Source organism: Engystomops pustulosus, chromosome 6 (genome assembly GCF_040894005.1).
Source record: "Engystomops pustulosus chromosome 6, aEngPut4.maternal, whole genome shotgun sequence".
NCBI classification, from domain to species: domain Eukaryota; kingdom Metazoa; phylum Chordata; class Amphibia; order Anura; family Leptodactylidae; genus Engystomops; species Engystomops pustulosus.
This window is the reverse complement of record NC_092416.1, coordinates 188,342,884-188,351,687: the sequence shown is the minus strand read 5'-3', so window position 1 is coordinate 188,351,687 and position 8,804 is coordinate 188,342,884. Positions and strand designations below refer to the sequence as shown.

Genomic DNA, 8,804 nt, shown 5'->3' with positions numbered 1-8,804 from the left:
AGGAGCAGGACACAGCAGCACAGAGTATTTCAGGAGAGGAGCTGATCATGTGGGGTATAGACTGAGAGTTACATAGTGGGGGAGCAGGACACAGCAGCACAGAGTATTTCAGGAGAGGAGCTGATCATGTGGGGTATAGACTGAGAGTTACATAGTGGGGAGCAGGACACAGCAGCACAGAGTATTTCAGGAGAGGCGCTGATCATGTGGGGTATAGACTGAGAGTTACATAGTGGGGGTCTATGATGCTTTTGCCCTGTCACAAAGCTTTACACCTTCCCATAAAGCGTCTGACGCTCTAGAGAATTTCCCACTTTTATCCAGAATCATCACCCTCCTCGTCAGCCTAGGGGAGAAAAAAAAAAAAATTCCATTCACTTTGTAACAAGTAACTCAGCGTTTCCATTGATTCCCTATTAATCGCGCACAGAGGCAGAGATGCTGACGCTCCGGTCTGGACCATGAATGGAGGTGAAGCCATTCATTACACCACAGCAGCAACTTTTATTGTGTCAGGGCAGACCCCTCCTCCCCCTTCGATATGGGGGGAGACAAGAAAAACATGACACCGAAAGCTTCAGTACCAAAATGAAGATTACTTTAATTTAAAATAATTTTAATACAAACTAAATAGAAACTATCTCAGCTCTTAACATGTAAGACACTGACTTCATAGACTTTAACATCTCTTTTTTTTTTTTTTTTATCAAGTATTGCACAATTTAGATACAAAAATTACAATGACATATTCTCCATCTTATATAGCAAAAATCTCAATTTGTAACAGAAAATACAACTCTGAAATTACAGGTTCTCCTCTATATTATAAGATACAGCGAGGAATAAACTTTTACTTTTTTATTTTTTATTTTTTTGAACACCTGGAGTCTCCCAAGACTTTACAACTCGAGAAATTAATAAAAAAAACTAAACAAAAAAAAACCCTACATAAAGCTGCTGAAGGAATCACAGATCCGTAAAAATCTTGAAATGTGTCATGTAAATATATTTAGATATAAAACACAGACAGAGCTGGAAAAAAAAACTCATTCCCCTTTATACATTTAGACAATATATATATATTTTCTTTAATTTATTTATTTTAATTTATTTATTTTTTTTTTTACCCCTCCTCCCGTATCCACCTTTCAGGCAGGACGGCCTATGAGTCGTGTATTATACAGGACGAGAAGGTTTCAATTTTAGAAAAACAGAACAAAAAAAATGCCTATAAAAAATTAGCTTCTAAATACTGTAAGAGGCAATAATCCATTAAAAAAATGTAGTGAACACAGAAGGTAAAGTTTCTGCCGAACCAAAGAAAAAACGAGAAAAATAGAAAGATTAAATGAGGAGAAAAATGATGTGCTTCTGCAACCGACCTCGGATGTACAGGGGCGACAAGCTGAGGGCGAGTAAGAGGGCGACGGTCATGCAGCTTGTACAATACTTTGGATCAGGAAGCGGCGGCGCTCCGGTTAGTTCGCCATCACCGGCGGCTGGAATTGCTGGTTACTGTACTGCACGTTACTCAGGCTCAAGCTCAATCCTTCCACCAGGGACTTGTCATTGAGGCCGCCATAAGCTGCAAACACGTCAAAGGCGCTGCTGTAGGGTAGCGGGCCCAGGTCACCCGAGCGGCCGGGATCCGGGACACCAGGGAAGATGAACTCCTTAGCGTTGGGGGAGAGGGCGGACGTCTTCTGAGGGAGGTTGCTAAGGCCAAGGCTGTAGACAGAGTGCACGGACGACGACATGGCGCTCTGCTTTAACAAGTTATTCACATTGAAGCCGAACTGCGTCGGGGAGGAGCGCGCCAGCTTATTCCGGGCGTTCGTCTTCATTTTTGTAGATCCGAACTTGGTGGCGGCAAAAGTGGCAGTGGTGAAGGTTAAAGGCTGGGGGGTGGCTCTGGGCATGAAGCTGGGGCTTACTGTAGCGGAGTCACCAAAGGGGGGCGATGGCGAGCTGGAGACGGGAGACGCTTGGTCAGTGATGGGCATGAAGGCCTGGGCCTCGGGGTTAAAACTGTTCTTAATCTCCTTATCCAGCTCCGCGCCGTTCTCATTGTTGTCATCAACGTAGAGAACTTTGACTTGTCCCTTCTCCCCGATCTGGTAGGAGACCTCGGAAGGGTCCACCCACACATTGAGGTCCTGGGGGAGGTTCCTGCGGATATCTTCAATGTCCAGGCCGCTTTCATTGGCCGCCTGCTCTATGACCGGCTCCACCTTCTCCCCCACGTGTATGCACCTGTACCCCGAACCCTTGTAAGGTTTGTCCGGATACCAGTGCCCCTCATATTTCTTCTTCAGAAGCCTCTCGAGTTCTTCCCCAAAGATGTTGACCCTCCTCCGCGGCAGCTTGTTATACAGATAAGAAATGATAAAATTCAGAGCTACCTGGATTTCAAGCTGCATATCTGATCCCAGCAAAGATGGCGACAATGTGGCAGGGAGGAAGCAACGCTGAAAGCCTTTGGTTTCTCCTGAAAAAAATATAAAGAAAATCCGGTCAGTTTTGGTTGTAAATGGTGAAGTTCTACATCACATGTCTGATTGTGGAGCAGATCTATAATATACCCCCCCCCCCCCCCCCCATTATCCATATGGCACCGAGGCCCCCGATCCTGCCGGACATAAAGGTGAGGTCTGGGTCACATGTCTGATTGTGGAGCAGATGTATAATATACCTCCCCCTATTACCCATATTGCACCGAGGCCCCCGATCCTGCCGGACATAAAGGTGAGGTCTGGGTCACATGTCTGATTGTGGAGCAGATGTATAATATACCGCCCCCCCCCCCCTCATTATCCATATGGCACCGAGGCCCCGGATCGTGCTGGACATAAAGGTGAGGCCCGGGTCACAGTGATTGACCCGGCAGAGAACACATAAAGCTCTACATAGAGTATCATGAATACTAGTCAGACACTGTCCCCTCTCCGTGTACACAGCGCCAGCTCTCGGCACACGAAGAGTCAATATTTGCTGCGCTCCGAGCTTTCTCCGGGTCGTCCCAGGTATAAACAGGTTGGATCACAAGACGAGGAGTTCTGGGAGCTGCAGAACACGACCTCTGGCCTGCAGTTTCCGGACCTCATCTCCCATCCAGATCTACCTGGTGCAGCACAGGTCCGGGCCTCACACACAGCACACCCTGAACTCTGTGACTGTGCAGGAGGCAGCCTAATCCCCGCGCGGCCCCCGGCCCCCTCCCCCTGGAGGTAACACAATCTGCGGGACGCTACAAGGCGACCTTTACACATTTGCTTGGATCAGCAGGGGTGGAGAACAGAGAGCAAGACGCAAGAAAAGTACTTAATAAAACATGTCAGACCTGTCACAGAGCAACACGCCCACAGGAGGGCGAGAACGCCCCATAATACAGCCCACAGCAGGGCGAGAACGCCCCATACAGCAGCCCAGGGCAGGGCGAGAACGCCCCATACAGCAGCCCAGGGCAGGGCAGGGCGAGAACACCCCATACAGCAGCCCACAGCAGGGCGAGAACGCCCCATACAGCAGCCCAGGGCAGGGCGAGAACGCCCCATACAGCAGCCCAGGGCAGGGCGAGAACGCCCCATACAGCAGCCCAGGGCAGGGCGAGAACGCCCCATACAGCAGCCCAGGGCAGGGCGAGAACGCCCCATACAGCAGCCCAGGGCAGGGCGAGAACGCCCCATACAGCAGCCCAGGGCAGGGCGAGAACGCCCCATACTACAGCCCACAGCAGGGCGAGAACGCCCCATACAGCAGCCCAGGGCAGGGCGAGAACGCCCCATACAGCAGCCCACAGCAGGGAGAGAACGCCCCATACTACAGCCCACAGCAGGGCGAGAACGCCCCATACAGCAGCCCAGGGCGAGCACAGACCAGGAGTGCACAGCCCATGCCCAGCGCCAGGGTTATACCAGAGACTATAGGTGGCACATTATATACAGGTTACTATACCCAGGGCAGATGTGTGCGGAGCGTTACATACATGATACATATGGACATTATATACATATATATGCTCATCATACAGGACATATGGCCCCTATACATTACATACTAGGCCAGTCAGTGACAACTATATGTACAGATTACATACAGGACCCTGACAGCCCCTACATTACATACTAATGGCCACACACAGGACCCTACAACTACTATACATTACATGCAGAACCCACTACAGGTCCCGGCAGTCACACACACAGGGGCCTGTATCCTGTACACTGCAGGTCCTGGCAGTCACACATACACAGGGGCCTGTATCCTGTACACTGCAGGTCCTGGCAGTCACACACACAGGGGCCTGTATCCTGTACACTGCAGGTCCTGGCAGTCACACACACAGGGGCCTGTATCCTGTACACACACTGCAGGTCCTGGCAGTCACACACACAGGGGCCTGTATCCTGTACACTGCAGGTCCTGGCAGTCACACACACAGGGGCCTGTATCCTGTACACTGCAGGTCCTGTCAGTCACACACACAGGGGCCTGTATCCTGTACACTGCAGGTCCTGGCAGTCACACACACAGGGGCCTGTATCCTGTACACTGCAGGTCCTGTCAGTCACACACACAGGGGCCTGTATCCTGTACACTGCAGGTCCTGTCAGTCACACACACAGGGGCCTGTATCCTGTACACTGCAGGTCCTGGCAGTCACACACACAGGGGCCTGTATCCTGTACACTGCAGGTCCTGGCAGTCACACACACAGGGGCCTGTATCCTGTACACTGCAGGTCCTGGCAGTCACACATACACAGGGGCCTGTATCCTGTACACTGCAGGTCCTGGCAGTCACACATACACAGGGGCCTGTATCCTGTACACTGCAGGTCCTGGCAGTCACACACACAGGGGCCTGTATCCTGTACACTGCAGGTCCTGGCAGTCACACATACACAGGGGCCTGTATCCTGTACACTGCAGGTCCTGGCAGTCACACATACACAGGGGCCTGTATCCTGTACACTGCAGGTCCTGTCAGTCACACACACAGGGGCCTGTACACTGCAGGTCCTGGCAGTCACACACACAGGGGCCTGTACACTGCAGGTCCTGGCAGTCACACACACAGGGGCCTGTACACTGCAGGTCCTGGCAGTCACACACACAGGGGCCTGTACACTGCAGGTCCTGGCAGTCACACACACAGGGGCCTGTACACTGCAGGTCCTGGCAGTCACACACACAGGGGCCTGTACACTGCAGGTCCTGGCAGTCACACACACAGGGGCCTGTACACTGCAGGTCCTGGCAGTCACACACACAGGGGCCTGTACACTGCAGGTCCTGGCAGTCACACACACAGGGGCCTGTACACTGCAGGTCCTGGCAGTCACACACACAGGGGCCTGTACACTGCAGGTCCTGGCAGTCACACACACAGGGGCCTGTACACTGCAGGTCCTGGCAGTCACACACACAGGGGCCTGTATCCTGTACACTGCAGGTCCTGGCAGTCACACACACAGGGGCCTGTATCCTGTACACTGCAGGTCCTGGCAGTCACACACACAGGGGCCTGTATCCTGTACACTGCAGGTCCTGGCAGTCACACACACAGGGGCCTGTATCCTGTACACTGCAGGTCCTGGCAGTCACACACACAGGGGCCTGTATCCTGTACACTGCAGGTCCTGGCAGTCACACACACAGGGGCCTGTATCCTGTACACTGCAGGTCCTGGCAGTCACACATACACAGGGGCCTGTATCCTGTACACTGCAGGTCCTGGCAGTCACACACACAGGGGCCTGTACCCTGTACACTGCAGGTCCTGGCAGTCACACACACAGGGGCCTGTACCCTGTACACTGCAGGTCCTGTCAGTCACACACACAGGGGCCTGTACCCTGCAGGTCCTGTCAGTCACACACACAGGGGCCTGTACACTGCAGGTCCTGTCAGTCACACACACAGGGGCCTGTACACTGCAGGTCCTGTCAGTCACACACACAGGGGCCTGTACACTGCAGGTCCTGTCAGTCACACACACAGGGGCCTGTACACTGCAGGTCCTGGCAGTCACACACACAGGGGCCTGTACACTGCAGGTCCTGGCAGTCACATACACAGGGGCCTGTACACTGCAGGTCCTGGCAGTCACACACACAGGGGCCTGTATCCTGTACACTGCAGGTCCTGGCAGTCACACACACAGGGGCCTGTATCCTGTACACTGCAGGTCCTGGCAGTCACACATACACAGGGGCCTGTATCCTGTACACTGCAGGTCCTGGCAGTCACATACACAGGGGCCTGTATCCTGTACACTGCAGGTCCTGTCAGTCACATACACAGGGGCCTGTACACTGCAGGTCCTGTCAGTCACATACACAGGGGCCTGTACACTGCAGGTCCTGTCAGTCACATACACAGGGGCCTGTACACTGCAGGTCCTGTCAGTCACATACACAGGGGCCTGTATCCTGTACACTGCAGGTCCCGGCAGTCACACATACACAGGGGCCTGTACACTGCAGGTCCTGTCAGTCACATACACAGGGGCCTGTACACTGCAGGTCCTGACAGTCACATACACAGGGGCCTGTACACTGCAGGTCCTGACAGTCACATACACAGGGGCCTGTACACTGCAGGTCCTGGCAGTCACACATACACAGGGGCCTGTATCCTGCACACTGCAGGTCCTGGCAGTCACATACACAGGGTCCTGTATCCTGTACACTGCAGGTCCTGTCAGTCACATACACAGGGTCCTGTATCCTGTACACTGCAGGTCCTGTCAGTCACATACACAGGGGCCTGTACACTGCAGGTCCTGTCAGTCACATACACAGGGGCCTGTACACTGCAGGTCCTGTCAGTCACATACACAGGGGCCTGTACACTGCAGGTCCTGTCAGTCACATACACAGGGGCCTGTACACTGCAGGTCCTGTCAGTCACATACACAGGGGCCTGTACACTGCAGGTCCTGTCAGTCACATACACAGGGGCCTGTACACTGCAGGTCCTGTCAGTCACATACACAGGGGCCTGTACACTGCAGGTCCTGTCAGTCACATACACAGGGGCCTGTACACTGCAGGTCCTGTCAGTCACATACACAGGGGCCTGTACACTGCAGGTCCTGTCAGTCACATACACAGGGGCCTGTACACTGCAGGTCCTGTCAGTCACATACACAGGGGCCTGTACACTGCAGGTCCTGTCAGTCACATACACAGGGGCCTGTACACTGCAGGTCCTGTCAGTCACATACACAGGGGCCTGTACACTGCAGGTCCTGTCAGTCACATACACAGGGGCCTGTACACTGCAGGTCCTGTCAGTCACATACACAGGGGCCTGTACACTGCAGGTCCTGTCAGTCACATACACAGGGGCCTGTACACTGCAGGTCCTGTCAGTCACATACACAGGGGCCTGTATCCTGTACACTGCAGGTCCTGTCAGTCACATACACAGGGGCCTGTACACTGCAGGTCCTGTCAGTCACACACACAGGGGCCTGTATCCTGTACACTGCAGGTCCTGTCAGTCACACACACAGGGGCCTGTATCCTGTACACTGCAGGTCCTGGCAGTCACATACACAGGGGCCTGTACACTGCAGGTCCTGGCAGTCACACACACAGGGGCCTGTATCCTGTACACTGCAGGTCCTGGCAGTCACACACACAGGGGCCTGTATCCTGTACACTGCAGGTCCTGGCAGTCACACACACAGGGGCCTGTATCCTGTACACTGCAGGTCCTGTCACACACACAGGGGCCTGTATCCTGTACACTGCAGGTCCTGTCACACACACAGGGGCCTGTATCCTGTACACTGCAGGTCCTGTCACACACACAGGGGCCTGTATCCTGTACACTGCAGGTCCTGGCAGTCACACACACAGGGGCCTGTATCCTGTACACTGCAGGTCCTGGCAGTCACACACACAGGGGCCTGTATCCTGTACACTGCAGGTCCTGGCAGTCACATACACAGGGGTCTGTACACTGCAGGTCCTGGCAGTCACATACACAGGGGCCTGTACACTGCAGGTCCTGGCAGTCACATACACAGGGGCCTGTACACTGCAGGTCCTGGCAGTCACATACACAGGGGCCTGTATCCTGTACACTGCAGGTCCTGTCAGTCACATACACAGGGGCCTGTACACTGCAGGTCCTGTCAGTCACATACACAGGGGCCTGTACACTGCAGGTCCTGGCAGTCACACACACAGGGGCCTGTACACTGCAGGTCCTGGCAGTCACACACACAGGGGCCTGTACACTGCAGGTCCTGGCAGTCACACACACAGGGGCCTGTACACTGCAGGTCCTGGCAGTCACACACACAGGGGCCTGTACACTGCAGGTCCTGGCAGTCACACACACAGGGGCCTGTATCCTGCAGGTCCTGTCACACTCGGGTCGGAGGTCCTGACACGTCACCCCGGGCCGGGCTGTGATTCCGGTGACATATGTCGGGTGCTCGGCTGCGCGCGGGCGCTGAGTGTCGGCTGTGTCCGGGCCGCAGAGGCAGCAGCTCCGGCTCAGGGACAGGTTGAGGCCGCTGAGAGCCGCCCCGGCCCCCGTCACATATGTCCCCGCCAGCCGCGTCCAGTCACACACGGAGCGGGCCTTACCGAGCTGACACCTCCGCACCGGGGCTGCTAGGCCGCTCCTGCCCCTCTCCCTGCGTTGTACTTGACTTGAGCCCCGTCTCCTGTCAGGTAGATTATTTATACGGGGTCTCCGCCATTCTACGAGCAAGGGGCGGGAACGAAGGGACAATTCTACCAATAGCGAAGCGAGCCCTCAGAGAAACCGCGCTCCTATAAG

General features: G+C 54.4%; 1 protein-coding gene across 1 annotated transcript; it reads right to left on the bottom strand.

The window, feature by feature from the left end:
* Window positions 1-576: 576 nt before the first annotated feature.
* On the bottom strand, window positions 577-8,766 carry TOB1 (transducer of ERBB2, 1). The gene is made up of 2 exons (XM_072112766.1): window positions 8,609-8,766; window positions 577-2,488 (listed from the first exon to the last, which is right to left on the bottom strand). The coding sequence occupies exon 2, from the start codon at window positions 2,418-2,420 to the stop codon at window positions 1,479-1,481; it is 942 nt and encodes a 313-aa protein (XP_071968867.1). The 5' UTR covers window positions 2,421-2,488; window positions 8,609-8,766; the 3' UTR covers window positions 577-1,478.
* Window positions 8,767-8,804: the final 38 nt, after the last annotated feature.